General features: G+C 39.8%; 1 protein-coding gene across 1 annotated transcript in view; it reads left to right on the top strand.

Annotated features, from left to right (window-relative positions):
- Nucleotides 1-608: 608 nt before the first annotated feature.
- LOC148844458 (Enhancer of polycomb-like transcription factor protein) overlaps nucleotides 609-20,904 on the top strand; it is an 80,981-nt gene continuing 60,685 nt past the window's right edge. The window contains exons 1-2 of the mRNA XM_088953979.1: nucleotides 609-976; nucleotides 9,960-10,426. Coding sequence (XP_088810105.1) covers nucleotides 10,277-10,426 — 150 coding nt within the window. The 5' untranslated portion in view covers nucleotides 609-976; nucleotides 9,960-10,276. The remainder of the gene's footprint in view (nucleotides 977-9,959; nucleotides 10,427-20,904) is intronic.

Here is a 20,904-nt window from a genome sequence, read left to right as displayed (position 1 = left end):
GCTATATGGGGTTCAGGTGTCATCAGGCAACGTCTTTGACTCTACTGCGGAGCTATTTCCGCAGTTTGGGGTTGTGCTGGACAGTTAGTCGCTAGATTCACGCGACGGTTTACAAGTTGCTTACGAGTCTTGTGGCATACGGTTTAGCGAACTGTTCTTATAGTTGTGGTAACGGTGTTCGTGCGGGAGCAATGCGTGGAACGGTTTCGGGGGGAGTTGTTGTTGTTGGTGGGCCGAGCTCGCCTCAACTCGGCCGCGTACCTGATGTAGATTGCCACGTGCCAATTTGTTGAGCTGTCTCGCTGAGTTGGACGTTGTGCCGCTGACAACGTCCACGTGTCTATAATTGTGTGGATTGACCAAAATGCCCTTCATCACAACCTATAACCTGCTTAGCATTCATCCTCCACTTCCACAATTCTCAAACCCTGCATCATTGTTAGTTTTAGGCCATGAATTAGGGAACTTAGGATTGCATTGCTCCAATGGTCCCTAATGGGGGTGTCAATGGACCGGTTTCGGGTTGGACCCCGTCCAATCCGAAGGTATTATGGACGGACCGGACGGTCTAAATAATCGTATGGACTCGGACCAGTCCAAATTTAAGTGGTCCATCTATAATGCGGACTGAATTTGGACAAGGCCGCTGAATCAAAAGGTTCGTTCATTCGTTTGAAGTTTTCTCCAAAATTTTCTTCGAAGACCTAGCTCTACGCCTCACCGCTCCCTCCGGCAATTGAACGAAGAAGAAGGTTTCTCTCCGGCGGTGGTATTCCTCGAATTCCGACAGTACTTCCGGCTGTGGTTTCTCTCCAGTTGTTTTCTCTCGTCTCTCTCTCTAGCGAATAGCGATGGTGACCATCATTCCATCGTTCTAGTGTTATCCGGCGACCGACGGCACTCCCCAGTCTCTGCTGTGGTTATCTATCTCATCTCTCTCTCTCTTTATCCAGCGGTAGACTCCTTGCTCGTTCAGGTATTTCCTCTCTCTGTCATTCCAAACAGTTTAATTTTGTATTGTTTTTGGTTTTGAGTTCAGGAACTTCAAGAGTAAGACTATGATATAAGAAATAGTTATTGATCTGTTTTTGGTTTTGGGTTCAGGAACTCTGCACTTGAGCCCCCCCCCCAAATTTTCTGAGATAAAATAAGAAATAGTTATTGATCTGTTGGATTATATAAGACTATAATGTGACTCACAAATATGAAAAGATTGCTTATCTTTCATAGTGGAAACTTGCCAGCCACCTTAAATTGCTCTCATAGGGTCCTTTTTTTTCTACATGGATATGCAGAATTTCTTACTAATAATTTATATGAGAAACAAAAGTTAAAAAAAAAAAACAGAAAAGATTTGGAGAGAAAAAAACAGATAAAATAGAAAGAGAAAAAATAAGAAAAGAAGGAAGAGCTCAATATCTTCTAGAGGGCTTCTGTGTTTCAGAGTAACTAGTAGGCTTTGTTTTGGTTGTGTCTTCCACATATTTATACTCTCATTGGAGGAACCTGAAGTAGTTCAGTGCCTTCACAATAGAAGATACAACAAATAAATTTCTGGAGAAATTTAGGCATCTGAAAGTTGCCAAAACATGTGAGTAGAAGGAGAAATCAATGGGTGCACCTAGATTTGGAAGCTGGCAGCAGTTTCTAAATTTATGGTTTCTATTTTTGTGTTTTCAAACCAACTGTTATTTTCTGTGTCCTATTTTTTTAAGAAGGTCTGCACTTAGTAGAATAGGAAATTATTAGTTTAAATCAACTACTGTTTTGAAGAGCTTCTAATTTTGAATTTCTGGGTTTCTCTTTCAGTCAAGAAGAGTTCTATAAATATATGTATTTCGGTTCAAAAAAGACAAGGAATGAATTAAATTTAAGCTTTTTTCTTCCTTAGATATTCGTTCTACTTCTTTGTTCTCTTGAAAATCAGTGTTAGAGAAACACATGATCTCTTCTTTTCTTGTTATTTTCTAGTAGTTCTCTGCTACTAGAAAAAACCAGTACCTATTCTCTGGATTTTCCACTAGACTCAGAACATACCTTGTTGGATTTGAAGCAAGGCTACCTATTGACCTTGCCTTCTACCTACCAACCCCTACATTATAAGTTTAGAACCTCTCCTTCATTTTAATACAAAGTTTATCATTCATCAAAGAAGAATCATATGCATGCACTCCTAAAAGATGAGAACTGCAGAAACAAGTTATTGGCAGAAACTAAGTGCTCCAAAATCATTAGAAAGCCCCAACAATGACACCCTAACATTGCAGAGGCACTGTAATTATAGCACTAAATTTGGATGTGATACCTTTGTGGCAATAAGCTCTGCTTCCAATGCATCAACACGGCAAACAGCAGCATTTAACAGCTCTTCTTTTTCGTAAGGCATTTCAATTGGCTTTGCTTGAAGCATGTCTACCTTATCCTCCAACACCTCGAGTCTCCTCAACACAGATTAGAAGTGTTAAAACTTTGTACTTAGATTAGATATACTTAGCCAAATTAAGAACATTGTTAAGAAAAAAGATAATTGATAATTATTCACCTTGTTGATCAATACCTCAGCCTAAATGATGAAGTGTTAAAACTTGATCCAGATTTGAAGATATACTTAGCCAAATTAAGAACATTGTTAAGAAAAAAGATTATATTCACCTTAAGGGGACTGGCTTCTTCAATCAAAGCATTGATTCGAAAAGGAGGCGTAAATTCCTGGGTCATACAGTAATTCATCACATTGGATTGGACCAGTCCAATCCAGTCCAGGTTGAACATATTGAATATTCCAAAAGGACAGTGGATTGGATTGGACAAGTCGAATCCGGTCCAGGTTGAACATATTGAACAGTCCAATAAGCCAATGGATTGGATTGGACTAGTCCAATTTGGTCCAGGTTGAACGGTCCAATAGGACAGTGGATTGGATTGGACCAGTTCAATCCGGTCCAGGTTGAACATTTTGAACAGTCCAATAAGTCAATGGAATGGATTGGAGTAGTCCAATTTGGTCCAGGTTGGAAAGTCCAATAGGATAGTGGATTGGATTGGACCAGTCTAATCTGGTCCAGGTTGAACATATTGAACAGTCCAATAAGTCAATGGATTGGATTGGACCTGTCCAATCCGGTCCAGGTTGAGCAGTCCAATAGGACAGTGGATTGGATTGGACCAGTCCAATCCGGTCCAGGTTGAACATATTGAACATTCCAATAAGTCAATGGTTTGGATTGGACTAGTCCAATTTGGTCCAGGTTGGAAAGTCCAATAGGACAGTGGATTGGATTGGACCAATCCAATCCGGTCCAGGTTGAACAGTCAACAGGACAGTGGATTGGATTGGACCAGTCCAATCCGGTCCAGGTTGAACATATTGAACAGTCCAATAAGTCAATGGATTGGATTGGACTAGTCCAATTTGGTCCAGGTTGAACAGTCCAATAGGACAGTGGATTGGATTGGACCAGTCCAATCCGGTCCAATAAGTCACTCCATATTTCGAGTTTTGAAAAGGCTGTCCCAAAGAAAAACTAATTCCAGCTATATATTTATAAAAGTAATATATAGCATTCAGGGAATCAGTCAAATAGGTAAATAGGTACAGAAAACAGAGAAATAAATTAATCTCATAGATGGCTATTAAAGAAAAACCAAGGGAAAAACTGAAGTAGAGCATAATATCCACTGTGACTAGATATTGTCATGCTATTTGGTTGGCCAATATTGTTAATATTGGATGATAATAGCAATACTCACACCCATTTTAGAAGGGAGATGACATTATGACATTTTGGTTGATAATTTCTTAGGTGATTGTAACATGGAGTCCATCATGAAAACAAAAAAGAATAAAGAATAACATTCTAAGCAAATTGTTAACTAATTGGAATGTGCTCAATGTCATGTAACTGACTTGCATCTGTAACCACAGCATCAAAATTTTCAATCCGCACGTGAGGTGTTTGTTCAAATCACTAGAACACTCTGTCTCCTCCAATCTTTCTGTTTTCTTTTTTGTAATGCCTTTTATGTTCTTTCTTGTTGTTAATAATTTGTGAATCAGTTACTAACAGGCCTTTGTTTTGATATCCATTTATGTCTTCACTTGCATTTGGTTCCTTGGTTCATTCTGACCACCAGCTGGATTTCCTGAGCATGATATATCTTTTTCCCCATCAATGCCTTCATGGGCATTTCTTTTCACTGTGTCTGCAACTTGTGAAATGCCATCATTCTGCCTGTACTTAACATCAATATCAATATCATCCTCATCGCAGCACTCGTTATCTTCATCGTCACTGTCATCAGTATCTTCATAATCTGCACCACAGTCACCATCTTTATATTTTTCAAAGTTCAGAAGCTGGGTTTCATCCATGCTCATCCAGTTTACTAGGCAGTCCTGTTGATTGATTTCTTCAACGGCCCGGCATGGAATGTCATGCTTTATCTGTTCAGACAAGATTGAACTTCCTGCAACTTCTGCATCTTCAACTTCATCATTTTCTATCTTTTGTCTCTTGAACTTCTTAAAGCTTCTCTCTGCTCCATTATGACAATCATCCTGGGAGGGAAAGAATACCAGAATAACTTCCATAAGTCAACTTGAGGAAAAATTGAAACAAAGATAATGTAAGAACTGTGTTAACTCAACTCTAATGGAGATATGTGATTCTGTTTCGATTAGTGTGGACTATGGAGATATATAATAGAAACTAATCATGTAGCACATTAATGTTGATGAGATCTCTAAACCTTATGAAGTTCCAATTTTGAACAAAGAAAGCCATGTAAGGAGGATATTTCTCCATAGTCTATACAGATTAACATGACACATGAGCTTATAGAATCCAAAGGTCTAAAACTATAGTAACTGATGTTGGTAAATGGTAACATTGGCGAACAATGACTTCCAAATGTTTTACAGCATAAATAGACCAATGACTTCCAAATGGACACACGATGAAGAATTAACTTTTAGGCATCTATAGATTTTTTACACGAATAAAGAGATTTCTTGAATCTTTTGATGCAAAACGTTGTAAAAACATATTTTTGTCATTTAAAAACACATTTTTCCAGTAACAGTCAATAATATCTTTTGGAATTTTCGAAGAATGCATTCGCTCTTTGGAAGTTTCCTATATCGCATCTAAATTGTCAGTTTGTCACATCTTTTGTTACAGGAAAGTAGCTTTATAATCCCTCCGAGTCTTGCATTCTGAGACCAAATTGAACCTAGGCCCAGTCAGATATAGATATTCTGCTTATATCAGAATTTTGATAGTTTTCTCCAACATTTTCTTTTCTTTTCTATTCACATATCTAACATGTTGGATACAATATTTTGTGATTAGGATGAAGAAATTTTGTACCCTTGCTTCCCAAGTTCATAATATTTGAAAGGAACGTTGGTCTAAAATTGACATTTGATTCCCATTATCTCTGCATGGATCTTCATTGACTCCAAAACAAAACCCAAAATTCAGAGAACAATGATGCAGCAAATTTTAAAACATAATATAGTGCTATGCATGGTTTCTGAATTTCTTTTAGACAGCTGCTCTCCCAAGTTAATAATTTACTTCATCTGTCTTTTAAAACCACAATTTGGTTTTGCTTTTGTTCTAAATACAGGAAGAAGTTAAAAATTTACTTATATAAAAAAAAAAAAAACAGAGAGCCTACAGAAAATGCCCACACGGATAATGAATCCATCCAATAGAAGAAAAAGGAGATTCACATTGTTCTTCTGGTTTGCCTGAGATGAATAGCTAAGCCTCATAGGCGCAGTTAGATTAATTTATGGACTGGAGCATTAAAATTTCTAGGAACATGTAAGAAGTCTACAGGCCCAATATCTACACAACATTTCTTAATTTCATCTAGCTAGATTGCCATGAAATACTTTAACCAGCAAATTTTAGAGCCAAAATAACAGCTTGCGTATCATAGAACAGTGATTTTTTTTTTCCAATTCTTAGCTGTTTGCAGTGCTTCTGAAATTGCTAAGCTCTGATGTTTACTTGCAGAGGTTGTAATATCTGCTGCTTCACATGCTGTTACTGGGTTTCAGATTAGTGATCCCCAAAGGGTGATAATATTGGTCTCCACCAGTGGCAGGGAGGTGTAAACTAAAATTTGATGGGTGCTATTTGGGTAATCCAGGGATGTCTAGAGTGGGGGGAGATGTTAGGGACCATTGGAGGAATGCAATCCTAAGTTTTTTGGGTTCCGCTGGTTTTGGGAATTCCTAAAGGGCAGAATTGATGGCCCTAATTCATGGCCTAAAACTAACAATGATGCAGGGTTTGAGAATTGTGGAAGTGGAGGATGAATGCTAAACAGGTTATAGGTTGGATGAGATTTCAGAATCAGATTCGTGGTAGTTCAGGCCTATGGTGAGTTTGGCTTGCTAGGTTCAAATTTGAACAACTAATTCAACTGGGAATCCTAGGAGTGTTAACATGTTGGCAAATTCTTTAGCAAGAGCTGGGATTGGAAGAGACTCTCTTGAATGGGGTTAGATGTGAGTCTGTCCTTCAAATCTGATATAAAATTGATAAAAGAAATAAGAAAAAATGAGAGAGAGAAATGTTACAGCAGAATAGAAGAAGATGGAGAAGAAGAAGAGAAATAATAAGAGAGTTCGATGGTTCTCTCTCTCTCTCTCTCTCCCTCCCTTTACTAATCTTTTATTAAACTTAATTAATCATGCTAATTACAAGTTTTCCCTTTAAGTGGGCGGCCAGCAAAGCAGTAACTTAAAAGAACTTAAAAAGAGGTTAATAGGCCCATGAACACATAAAACAGATATAACATTACTTAAACATAAATTATTGGTAAAAAAAACATTACTTAAACATAAAAGAAATATTAGGGCCCATTTGGTCTAATCTCTCTGCACTCCCCCTCAAGCTAAGCATATATAGTGTGTCAGCTTTCCTTTTGGAATACCTTTGGTGAAAACATCAACCAACTACTCTTTTGAAGCAATAAATGGCAAGCGAACTTCCCCTAAAGCAACTTTCTCCCTTATGAATGTCTATCAACCTCTATGTGTTTAGTTTTATCATGCTAAACAGGATTATGTGCAATGTTAATAGATGCCTGGTTGTCATAGTAGAGCATTATTGGTTTTTCATGGTCAATACCCAACTCTCTCAAAAGTGATCTTAACCACAATAATGCTGACACTCCATGAGTCGTTGTCCTGTACTTTGCTTTAGCTGAGGATCTGGCAACTACAGACTGTTTCTTACTTCTTCGTGAGACAATGTTCCTTGGCATCAAGGCACAACATCTTGAGGTGGATCTCCTATAATCAATACATTTGGCTCAGTCAACATCAGTGTATGCCTCTAGATTCATGTGTCCATGCTCGACAAGCAGAATACCTTTCCCTGGAGTACCTTTCAAGTAACACAAAACTCTTTTTGCAACTGCTAAATGTGTATCTCTAGGAGAATGCATAAACTGACTAATAACACTTACTACATATGAAATATCTGGTCGAGTCATGTAGAGATATAACAACTTCTCGAGCAGTTTCTGAAACACTTCCCTATCATTCAATAATTCACTATTAGTAGCAGAAAGCTTATGGTTTAGGTCTATAGGGGTAGAAGCCGGTTTAGCACCAAGTTTACCAGTCTTTGCAAGGAGATCAAGAACATACTTGCGTTGAGAAATGAAGATACCATCCTTAAATCTAGCAACTTCAATTCCCAAAAAGTATCTGAGATCCCCAAAATCTTTGATATCAAATTCAGTGTTAAGAAATCTTTTGAGTTTAATCACTTCCTGAGTGTCAGTTCCTGTAACCATAATGTCATCAACACAAACAATTAGAGGAGTCACCAAAGAGTTACTTCTCTTTACAAACAAAGTATGGTCAGATTGAGTCTGTGTATAACCAAAAGAAACAAGGGCAGCTCTGAATCTCTCAAACTAGACTCTAGGGGACTGTTTGAGACCATAAAGAGACCTCTTCAATTTACACACCTTCCCTTGCATTTCCTTTCCATACACCCTAGAGGTAAAGACATATGGAGCTCTTCATGTAGGTCTTCATTTAGGAAGGCATTTTTAACATCAAACTGGTGAAGGGACCAATCGAAAGTAGCAGCTAGAGACAACAAAACTCGAACTGAAATCATTTTAGCCACATGAGCAAAAGTCTCAAAGTAATCAATACCATACATCCGAGTGTAACCCTTAGCAACCAATCGAGACTTAAGCCTCTCAATAGTGCCATTAGAATGATATTTGATAGTGAATACCCATTTAAAACCCATTGGTTCCTTCCCTTCAGGCAAGTCCACAATATCCCAGGTATGGTTCTTATGCAAAGCATCTAGCTCAGTCATCATAGCATCCCTCCATTCAGGTTTGGACAAGGCTTCTGGTACAGACCTAGGAATCACATGGGTAGAAACAAAGGCAAGAAAAGAATAATAGGTAGGGGATAGAAGGCTGTAGGACAAATGTTTAGAGATACAATGTGTTGTACACTTCCACTTGCCTTTGCAAAGGGCAATAGGATGGCCAAGGTCCGGTAAGCTAGTAGGTGGGTCAGAAGAAGGTTGACTTGTTACCTCAATAGTGATGGGAGGTGCAAGAGGCTCTGATGAAGGAGTGGAAACAACTTGCTCATGCTATATTCTTTGTCTTTGGTACCACCTTTGGAGAATAGGATGTGAGGAAAATATAGGAGGATGAGCTGGGGGAGGAGGGGGAGCAGGAACATGTGAGGTAGACATAGTGGAAGGAGAGGCAACAGAAGAAGTCGACTCAACAAAAGACTCAAAAGGAAGTAGAAGAGGAATAATTGGAAACATAGCAAATGATCCTCAGAATGCTCCCCCTCTGGAGGAATACCAAAGAAAGGAATAGACTCAGCAAAAGTGACATCCCTAGAGACAAAGCGGGTGTCATGAATCGGATCAAAACAACATATCCCTTCTGTGTGGAGGCATATCCTAGAAAAATGCACTTATGTGCCTTAGGCTCAAACTTGTGTCTCTAATGATTATGAACATGAACATACCAGGTGCACCAAAAAACTCAGAGAGGAAGAGAAAAGAGATCCTCATTTGGAAAGAGAAGGCTAAACGGGGTCTTGAAACCCAGAATCCGTGAAGGCATAAGGTTAATAAAAAAGTGACAGTAAAGATAGCATCCCCCAAAATTTAATAGGAACATGAGATGCAAAAAGGAGGCATCACGCTCTAATACCAAGATGTGAGTCTGTCCTTCAAATCTGTTATAAGACTGATAAAAGAAATAAGAAAAAATATGAGAGAGAAAGAAAGGTTACAGAAGAATAGAAGAAAAAGATGGAGAAGAAGAAGAGAGTTTGATGGTTCTCTCTCTCCCTTCACTAATCTTTTATTAAACTTAATCAATCATGCTAATTACAAGTCTGCCCTTTAATTGGGCGGGCGGCAAAGCACTAACTTAAAAGAACTTAAAAAGAGGTTAACAGGTCCATTTAGAAAAGGCCCATTAACACATAAAACAGATACAGCATTACTTAAACATAAAAGAAATATTAGGGCCCATTCGGTCCAGTCTCTCTGCAGGGTTGTCTAGGCTGGGCTGTAATGTGTAACAAGTCTCTCTCTTTTTCTCTTTTTTACTTCTTAGGCTTTTGTTTGGAAGCGGTCTTGCTGCCCATTTGTTTTGAGCAGCTGGTGTTTGCTTCTGACTAATGAATTGATTTCTGTTATTTATTGAAAAAAAAGTACAATTGATGGATAGGGGTTTTGTTTTATGCATTTAATTCCACTCTCTCCCAAGTTCATATTGCCACAAGGATGTGTAAAAAACTGTCTTTTCCCTTTCTTCTGTTGTCAGTTTTTTTTAAACTTGTTTATTTTTGGTTGGTTATTTAATTATGTACAGTTATATTCTGCTATTTGTTAACATTATTATTATTATTTTTTTTTGTTTTTTCCGGGCAGATGGGTCCCTGGTTGTAACTTCCCAATTTTAACACTTCCTGAGTTGAGCCTATTAGGGGCAAGTTGAGTGCATAAACCATTAGTTCGCAATGCTGTGTTGGTCCAACACAAAAGGATGTTTTCAATCGTCAATTGTGCTCTTTCTGTTGCTCGGAATAGATGTTTAATCTGCAACTGGAGGATTGCTTGTTAATGCCGAGTTTTGTTACATTTGAGTAATATTGAATATTGTTTCTTCATACTGCTCCTTGATTGAAAGTGTAATGGGTATGCCATGACCCATGAGAAATATTTGCTTCACTGGGAGATGAGTGGACATGAGTAGGTTGTCATTCAGGCCTCGTCCTCTAGATATTCATAAAAAGATTCAGATTGTTAAATCTGTTAAAGACTTTGAAGATGAGGAGGCGACAACTTCTACACGTAATTCACAGTTACTTCGTTTTGCTGCAGAGGCTGATAATGAGGTAATCCTTATGTCCTGATATTCCATTTTAAGCTTATTCTCTGATGCACTGTTTCAATTGCTTATTCTGCAACATATGTGTGGTAGCCAACTTTGTACTTCTTCAAAAGTGCCATTTTGTATTTTGTTCCCTTACTCACTAGAAAATATAGACATATTGCGCTTTCTTTCAGCTTTGTATAGAAACCATTTTTCTTTGTCCAATTAGCTAATCTAAATTGTACTGTAATAGATATAGATCGCTGTTTGGGATTGAAGGAGTATTCATTTGTTGTATGGTTCAACTGAGCCTGTTGCCTTTTCTATTGTTTTCTTTGTAGTTGTCAAGGGATCACTTAGGTGATAAGCATTTCTTGAGGGTTGCTTTATGTGGATGCTTCAAAATATAGCAATGGATTGTACTAACTTAGTTTAGAGGGCACCCGCCTAGCCTTGCCAAATGGCAAGATGGACACCTTATGCCATTTGTTTGGAGTAATACTTGAACTTTCTACCAAAAAAAAGTAACGCTTGAACTGTATTAATTTAATAAAAGAATAATTTATAAACAGTGTGCCAAGCATTCCATGTAATGGCTGGTAGATACCATGTAAGACAAAAGATTATGATCTTATAATTGAGCTCAGAACATTTGACCCCAGAGATGAGAGGTTTCTTGAACTGGTGCAAGATAACCGGGTTGTTTCAGTGGGTCAAACTGTATCATGTGATGTGACCACTTAATGTATCACATGCATGGGCTTGAAGGGGGGGGGGGTAAGTCCTTGGACCCAGTTTGAAGATTGAAGATGGATGTTTGGTAGACCTTAATAGGGGTCTGTCTTCACCTTCAGTGATCTCAGAAAGGGATGATATAGGAAACCAGAAAAAGAACAGGCCTGTAAGGAACGTTATAGAGATAACTGGTGCTGAAAGGGAGGGGGGGGGGTAAGTCCTTGGGCCCAATTTGAAGATGGACGTTTGGTAGACCTTGTTTTGTTGGGAACAAAATGGAAGGGAGAGAAAAGTTCACAGCTGCAATGAAATGGAAAAGGGAGTTACAGGTTGAGGCTAAGAGGATGATTTTCAAAGAGTGCAGAAACCAGGGCCAATGTACTTTGAAAATTAGGGAGAAGAGGAAAACTACCATACTACTGGTTGGAGAAGCTGCACAGTGGTTGAAGGGTTTTGTTGATGGGGCAATCTTCTCTGTTAGAATGCATGGTTGGAAAAGCTCGTTGAGTGTTACAAGCAGGAAATATGAAGTGGTTCTGAGGTGTAAAGGGATGGTTTGTAACAGTTACAGCGTTCTTTGAAGGAGGTAAAAAGCAAATGGTTTGTCTGCCAGAAGCGAAGGGATGCTGTGACTGGAAGCTAGTCAATGAGAAGATACAGCAGTACCTGATTCATTCTGAAGAAAGAAATATGGAGGATCAATTGATTGAAGAGGATGCTGATGTTGCTCAGTCTAAGGGGGTGGAGGAGAACCCAGGCTGTGATATGGGTGACTCTTCTTCAAGCGATGGTCAACGAAAGGTACATGGTTGGTGATTATTGCAAGTTCTCACAGGGACCAAAAATGGCGATAGAGGTTGAAAGAGAAGATTGTAAGAAGAGGTATGTAATTATTGCAAGTGGGAAAATCAATGCCTAGAAATCAGTTCTGGATGTGGTGGTGAAACGGCTTTAGATCAAGAATGCAGTGGTTATTCTACCTTTCGGTGATAACAGAGCGGTCTTCGACATTGGTGATGAAGTGGTGGAAGTTTCAGCTGTGCAAACTGAGGTAGGATTGGTTTTGTTTGAAGGCTGGAAAATGAGTTGCAATGAAAAGGAAACTGCTGCTTCGAGTATATTAGTGAAGATGGTGGGATTGCGTTTCTATCTTTGGAAGGAAGGATTTATTGAAAAGGTAGTAACAGCTCTTGAAGGCACTCTGGAAGATTATCTTTGATGATTTGTATTTCGAGATGGTTGGAGGAAGCTGGAATGTTATACCATGCTACTGTGATCTGCTGGTTGAAGGTTGGTGGAGGAAAGTTTGGCTTGCTACGGAAGATGAAGTGCCTATCTGGAAGGGCAACTCAAAGGTTGATGGTGATGGTGATTTGGCAAGATGATTCCCATGTGGCGAAAGGAGAGAGGGAGTAGGGGGGATTGGAAAAGACAAAATTATCAGGGAAGTGGAACAGTCAAATGATGTAGTCTATGAAATGGTTATCACAAAAAAGGGGAGTTTTTCTAATAAATTTTAAAACCTTGAAAAAAGAGTGGGGCCATCCTCTTATGTTGATGTGGTGAAAGGTGGAGCCCAGTCTGATCCTAGGTGGGGTCCAGAAAGACTAATGAAGGAAAAGATCCTGGCCCTGTCTGAACTGATTATGGGCCAGACCGGGAAAGGGTGTGGTTCTAAACCAAGTTAGGTCAATTTAATTGGCTCATATGACTCTCTAAATAGTCACTGGGAGTTGTGGCCCTTGTAGGTCAAAGAACTCGAGGGAGGACGATAACTTTGATCTATCATCTTGCCCCTTAGCTGCTACAGTGAAGATTGATGCCAGGCCTGGGTCAAAACAGTCAATGCAGTGGAGTCCAATAGAAACAAATGTGGAAAAAGGCATTGGTAGATCAACAGAAGATCGGCCCAATCCAAGATATAGTAGGGAGAGATCAGAGGAGAAAGATACAGTGGATGGAGGATGGTTGGATTATGACATGTCCAACGGAGATGATTTGGAGTTAGACACAGATTCGTTGATTGGCAGCATGTGTGAAAATGAAGGTACAGTAGAGGTGGAAGAGGATCTTAATATATCTGAACTTTTCTTTGAAGAGACAAAGGTGTTGGAAACAACCCCTGATTGGAGTCAGGTGATAGTTGGAAGAAATTTGAAGGAGGTGGAGGATGTTTTGGTTGTTGAGGAGGTAAAACCAAAGGCCAGACACAAGAATCATTGCCCTATAGAGACCTCTCGCAGGGTGTTTCATAAAGAGGTAATGGTGAGCCATCAGAAGCCTAACAAGGAAAATCCAGAAGGGAGTAAGATGCTGAATAATGGAAGTCCAGCACAGTGTGCCTCTTCTATAGGGAACTTGCCACAACAGACCCAACTCGGAAAAGCTAGTGAACCCCTTTCTTCTGATTTGGGGAAGGCTACAAAGTCTTCCCCTACACCCCCTCCAGGTATGGTGCTATAGTTGTGAATTTGGATTTGGGTACTGACTTGTGTGCTATGTCTGCAGCCTTTACTTCAGCTCCCCAGTTTGTCCAAAAGCCGCGAGCTCCTTGTTCTGAGAAGGATTGGAGACGAAGAGTTTCTGGGTCTATTTCTAAGGAGTAAGGGAGGAGAAATTTGGGAACTAATTGAGAAGTTTTTGGAGGACATGAAGAAGAGTGAGTTGGAGGTTGAGAGTCTTACTGATCATGTGGTTACTAAGGTGAATTCAGGTTCTAGATCTATAGAAGTGAGGGAAGAGATAGGGAATGGATGTGGAAAGAGTACAGAAAATTCAGTTGGTGATTTTGTGGTAAAGCTTGGGTGTAAATTAAAAGATCCAAATGATTTGAAATCTTTCCTACAAAAGAAGGAAGATGGGAAGATGAGGAAGAAAAAATTGAGTGTGTCAAACAAGCAGTTCGTACCAGAGAGGAGAAGACAGAATTCTGGGGTGAAGAACTGAATAGTTTGGCCCAATCCCAAGAGCCTCAATATATAGATTAAAGAAATAAGAATATTTACAGAAAAGGCCTTGCATTTCTAAAGAGAAAATAACAATAAAATAAGAGATACAGTACAACAGGGACTATATTAATGTGGTACATCAGTGAGACTCTTCACACTCCCCCTCAAACTGATGCAAAGGCATGAGCATCAGTTTGCTTATAAGGAACAAGTGTCTGGATCTCATCATGGCCTTTGTGAAGATGCCTGCAACTTGCATATTGGAGGCAACATGAGTGAGAGAGATAGAGTCCACAAGAAACAGGTCGTGGATAAAGTGGCAGTCCACCTCAATATGCTTCGTCCTTTCATGAAAGACAGGATTAGAGGCAGTCTTAATAGCACTAGTGTTGTCTGCATACGGAGGGATGGGTGTAGGAGAGGAATGACCCAATTCCATGCATCAGCAATCTTAGAAAGGAGTCTAAACTCTACTTTTATCACTTTGGTCCCAAAGAAGAAAGGGGCTGAGGATATTAACGACTACATGCCTATTAGTCTAATAATAGAAAGCATGTATAAAATCCTTGCAAAGGTGCTAGCAAAAAGGATGAGGCTAGTCATGGGGCACATCATTTTGGAGTGCCAGGGAGCTTTTGTGGAAGGAATGCTGATGGTAGATGGGGTTTTAGTGGCAAATGAGCTGATCGACTCAAGGATGAGAAGTGGAAGGGGTAGGCTGATATGCAAAGTAGATCTGGAGAAAGCATATGATCATGTGAACCGGAGCTTCCTGGACTATGTGCTTAGAAGAATGAACTTTGGGCCTAAATGGAGAAATTGGATGAAGGTTTGTTGGGTACTCCTTCCTTCTCAGTTCTAGTAAATGGGAAAACTTCTGGGAACTTCAAAAGTTTGAAAGGAATCAGGCAAGGGGACCCACTATCCCCTTCCCTGTTTATTTGCGTGATGGAAGTTTTAAGCAGATTGGTGAAGAGGGCTGGTTTGGGGGGTTTCCTAGAAGGCTTTAACAGTAGGTAACGAGAAGGTGGAGGTTAATTTACTGCAGTATGCTGATGACACCTTGATCTTCTGTGATGCATCACAAGAGCAACTCTATTTTGTGAGGTCAGTGCTAAAATGGTTTGAAGTAGTCTCGGGCATGAAAGTTAACTTAAACAAAAGTGAGTTAGTGGCTGTGGGAGAGCTGACCAGTTGGGCAGACTTGTGGGGATGCAAGGTGGGAAAGTTGTCTCTAAAATATCTGGGCATGCCCCTAGGTGCTAAATGTAATCTGAAAAGAATCTGGGAGCCAATTATTGGAAGACTTGAAAAGAAGCTAGCATCCTGGAAAACCAAGTATCTTTCTTATGGAGGCAAGGTTACCCTGGTGAAAAGTGTTTTATCCTCCCTCCCATATTATCTGCTTTCTTTATACCCAATCCCGGCAGGAATGGATGCTACCATCGAAAAGAAGATGAGGGATTTCCTCTGGAGAGGCTGGAAAGTGCAGAAATACCACTTGGTGAACTGGAACAAGGTATGCCAGCCCAAAGCTGTAGGGGTTCTGGGGGTTAGTAGGGTGAAAAGTATCAATACTGCTCTGCTGGGGAAGTGGTTTTGGAGATTTGGGGAAAGTCAAGGAGAGCTGTGGAAAAGGGTGGTGTAGGCCAAGCATGGTGTTAGAAAAATGGGATGGGATCCAGGAACTTCAAATCACTCCTATGGATACTCGGTTTGGAAAGGTATTGAGAAATCTTACCATTGGTTTGTAAAGGTGTGAAATTCAAGGTAGGAAATTGGGAGAGGGTCAAATTCTGGAAGGATGTTTGGTGTGGGGAGAGACCTTTGAATGAGAGGTTCTCTGTTTTGTTTGAAGTTGCAGCAAACAAGGAAGCTAAGGTTGTTGAAAGTTTGCAAATCGAAGATGATAATGTGGTTTGGATCTCACAATTGAGGAGGCTCTAAATGATTGGGAAGTGGAGGAGTGGATGGAACTTCTGCAACTCCTTTACAGCACTCAAGTGGAGGCAACAAGGGTTGATAGTAGAATCTGGAGGTGGGAGAAGACTGGAAAGTTTACAGTCAAATCTTTTTACATGATGGTGGACAGTTCAGAAGGACTTCTGTTCCAACACACATCATTTGGAGTAAAAATGTGCCTTCAAAGATTTTATTTTTTGTATGGACAACTTACCTCAACAGAAATACTTACAAGGGATAACCTCTCTCGGAAAGGTGCTCTGCTGGACTCAAATAGCTGTGTCCTATGCGAAGGACATCTGGAAACAGTGAATCATCTATTACTTCACTGCAAATTTTCTTCAGAGATCTGGAACAGAATCTCACAATTATTTGAAGTGAAAAGTTGCTGCCCAGGTTCAGTACAGGGTTTTGTAAAAGGTTGGAGAGTGGAGGGCTTGAGTAAAAGAGGAAGATTAGTTTGGAATTTAACCCCAGCAGTGGTTTTTAGGTGTCTGTGGCAAGAAAGAAACAGTCGGGTTTTCAAAAATAAGACAAGTTCTGCTGACTCTATTTTTCAAAAAGTTGTGGGAAAGATGTTTTCTTGGTTGTCTGGTAATAGGCTGGTTAGGGGTATGGGTTCTTAGTCCATTTTGCACAGGATAATCTTTTTGTAAAGCAGGGTGGGGTTCAAGTTTAGAGGGATCAGTTTTCTAGTTCCTTTAGCACTTTATCTTGCTGTATATTTTGTTCGTATTTAATACAATGATACCTTACTTTCCCTCCAAGAAAAAAAATTCCATGAGATTAGAGAGTCACCCATGAAGGCACACCACCTGGTAGTGGAACGACCTGTGTCAAGGCATCCATCCCAATCTGCATCAGCATAGGCCCTCAATTGTATAGAAGAAGATGAAGAGAAGAATAAAGAGCCCCCAACATAACAAATGATCCGATGTAACATAGTCAAATGGGGTTGACAAGGGGCAGAGACAAACTGATTGACAACTTGGACTTTATGTGAGATGTTAGGATGAGTCATGGTGAGATATATGAGAGATCCCACAAGTTGCTGATAGAGGGAGGCATTAGTAAGCAAGGGACCTTCAGACTTGGACAATTTTACATTCAACTCCAAGGGAGTGTCTACTCGTTTATCGTCGATAAGACCGACCAATTGGACAAGATCAGAGGCATACTTGTGTTGGGCTTGTTGGCAAATGAAATACCCCCGAGAACTTCTTTGAACTTTAAGTCCCAAAAAATAGTCAAGAGGGCCTAAACCCTTAATGTGAAAGGAACTATGAAGAAGAGACTTGAGCTCTTGAATTCCTTCAATATGATCTCCAGTCAACATGTCATCCACATATAGGAGGAAAATCATAAGACCTTGGGGTCTTTTCTACACAAAGAGAGAGTAATCAAAAGCACTCTGGTTATACCTGGCTTGCACAACAACATCTCTGATTTTTTCAAACCAAGCTCGAGGAGCTTGCTTTAGCCCATAGAGAGATTTCTTCAACCAACAGGTGAGGGAGTGATAACTATAGTACCTGGGTAGAGGTTTCATATATACAGTATCTTTTTGGTGTCCATGTAGAAAAACATTTTTCACATCTAGTTGAAAGATAGTCCAAGAGTGTGCAGTAGAGAGGGCTAAGAGAACACGACTATAGTGATCTTGGCCACTAGGGCAAATGTCTCCTCATAATTGATGCCATACTCCTGCATATAGCTTGAGCCACGAGCCGAGCTTTATATCTGATTAAAGACCCATCAGATTTCAACTTGATGGAGTTGACCCATTTTCTCCCAATAACAGAGCCATTTGAAGGTGCTGGAACTAGGTCCCAAGTGTCGTTCTCGTGCAAAGCTTGAACCTCTGCATCCATGAGAAAGAAATTCCTTGTGGTTAGGACTATATCCCACAAAAGCATACATGACAGATTGAGTTGAAAGCTTTGAATGTTCACGAGGGGGAAGATGTACAAAGCATAGACATACAAAAACATGAAGATGGGAAAGATTTGGGGGGACTGAAACATCTTTTGGTAAGGAGATATGTTATCAAGAACTGATGAAGGGATACAATTAATGAAATGCACAACCGTACTAGCGACCTCACCTAGAAGGTGGGGGGCACATGTGACTCTTGTAGAAGAGTCCTCACAACATTGAGAATGTGGCCATTCTTTCATTCTTCCACACCATTTTGTTGAGGAGTGTTTGGACAACACCGTTAGACTTGTATGCCATGATTTTTCAAATAAACCAGAAATTCTCTGTCATTGTATTCTCCTCTGAGTCGGAGCGTAATATTTGCACACTTTCTTGAAACTGCACTCAAACCATGGTATGAAACAACCGAAAGGTTAGGAAAACTTCTTACTTGTGTTTAAGAAAGTAGATCCAAGTGTACCTAGTATAGTCATCAATGAAGAGTACAAAATACTTGTATCCCAATCGAGAAACAATAGATGAAGTCCAAACATCACTATGTATAATTTCAAAGGGTGAAGTGGGATGTTCAACTTTGTGAGTGAATGGAAAAATACGACTCTTAAACAACAAGAAACACAAGATGTATCAAAGGATTTCATATAAGGAATTTTAGTTCTAATAAAACTAGACTTAAACAAATATTTAAGTATTTCATAGTTTGGGTGACCCCAAACGCTTATGCCACAAATCCCAGACATAGTTTCTTTGACCCAAAACAAGACTCGATGTAGAAGGATTAAAATAAGTAGATGATGGTGCTGATTGTGATCTCTCAAGTTCCAATGCAAACAAGTGGCCCTGCCTACGCCCCTTCCCTTTCACCTTCCTAGTGCACCAGTCCTAAATCAAACAACCACCGGAGGAAAAGATAGAATCTGACCTTCATCAACTAGTTGACCAACTGAAATATGGTTAGCAGTAAGTTTAGGAACAAGGAAAGTTTTGGTAAGGGACAAGGAGTTTGAGACACAAATCATCACTCCCAATAATGTCAAGTTTCTCACCATTAGCAATGACAATATGTTTATGGTTGGCCTTAGAAGGTCTGTTTGGTGGTTTAGGGTAGGCTCCAGTCATATGATTTGTAGTACTAGAATAACTTGAGAGGGAGAAGAACAATAACTAGAGAACTCACCAAATAGACCAATAGCAGAAAAGGCAGATGAGATAGTAGAGGATACAAGTTGTTGTATCTCTTCCTTATTCATGAAAGTAGAGGATTCTCCCTTGGCAGTAGAGGCATCGGTCATTTGTTCCTTGGGACACCTAATAAGTCCATGGATGATTCTTCTTCATAGTGCCCTTGGATGGACAAATTGGGCAGTTTGGAATGATATAACCATGCTGTTTGCAATAGGTGCAGACATTCTTCTTCTTGCAATGTGATTTATATGTCCAAACTCCTTACACTCATAACATTTGAGTTTTAGAGGGATCCTTCCCACCAGATTTCTTACTCTCATGTGCAATAAAAACAGTATGCCCCCTCCTTTTGACATTATTTTGACATTATTTTGAGCCTTATTGCATTTCTTGATAACGTTGTCTTAGACCCCACTAGGGCAGACTCTAGAATTTGGACACCTTCTCCCAATGACATTTTTACTTGTGCTTCTTTCTTCAAAGTCTTAAGTCATTCCACCAGTCCTACCTCCCCTCCTTTTCCTGTTAATGAGGTTTGGTGCAGAGCAATACCTCCTAGGGTTGGTAGTTTTTGTTGGGAAGACTATCTGGAAAGAATCAACACTGGTGCTTTACCCCAAAAGAAGATACCCAATACTTGTTTGTCACCTCAGTGGTGTGTTCTTTGTAAAGCGGATGGGGAGACTGGTTTTCACCTACTGGTGTCTTGCCATTTTGCGAGGTCAATTTGGGAATGGGCTTTGTCCCTATTTGGTTGTTGTTGGAACCCCCCATCAGACTTGCAAGGCCTTTTTTCCCCTTCTTTTTTTAGGTGGCGGATAAAAAGGGGAAGGACAATGTGGAGAGGACTAAGGGCTGTAGTATGTTGGACACTTTGGGAAGAAAGAAATTCCAGGATATTCTCAGAAGCTCAGAGAGGAGCAGCAGATCTGAGGGCTATCATTCATATTAGGGCGATACAGTGGCTGAAATCTTTGGAGCTTTTCACAGATTACACTGTGGATGACATGTTGAGGAAGTAAGGTAAAATTGCAAGTTGCACACAAACTAAGTCAGTAATGAGTGTGGCTTGGACCCTTCCACTTAGTGGATTCGTGAAATTAAACCTTGATGGGTGTAGCAGGGGAAATCCGAGACAATTGGGGATTGGGGGAGTTTTTAGGGATGAAAATGGGGTCATTTCTGCCATGCTCTCAGGCCCAATTGGAGTGGGTGACTCTCTTAGAGCTGAGATCTTTGCAGTTATGGAAGGAGTCCAAAAAGCAAAGGAGTTGAACATCAGGAAACTCTTAATTGAAGGGGATTCAGAGGTGGTGATAGGGTGGCTGCTTAAAGATCACAATGGCTTATGGAAGTACAATAATGAGAGGAGGAAATTCAAGTGGCTGGTGCGGGAGATGGAGGTTAAGATACGTTGGGTTAAAAGATCGGCTAATTCCCTAGCTGACGGTTTAGCTAAACAAGGGGCAGAAAGGGATTCACTTTTATGGGCCTAGCTGTAACTTTAGTGTGTTTTCTTTCTTTTCTCTTTCTTTTTTCCTTTTCTTGAGATTCCTTGTTGCTCTTGGAAGATAAGCGTGCTTGTCTTCCTTTTGTAAATCTTCTATTGATGAATTAATGAAAGTGTTATTGATCAAAAAATAAAAAAAATAAAAATAAAAACAGTATGTCCCCGAATCAATATCTTCCAAAAAGAGAAATATGACTGAATATCTTCAATACAGATATGTCA

The sequence above is a fragment of the Nelumbo lutea genome, chromosome 7 (genome assembly GCF_056320005.1).
Source record: "Nelumbo lutea isolate HS-2025 chromosome 7, American lotus-T2T, whole genome shotgun sequence".
Taxonomy (NCBI): Eukaryota; Viridiplantae; Streptophyta; class Magnoliopsida; order Proteales; family Nelumbonaceae; genus Nelumbo; species Nelumbo lutea.
Note: the sequence above shows the minus strand (reverse complement) of the source record. Positions and strands in the feature narration are given on the sequence as shown.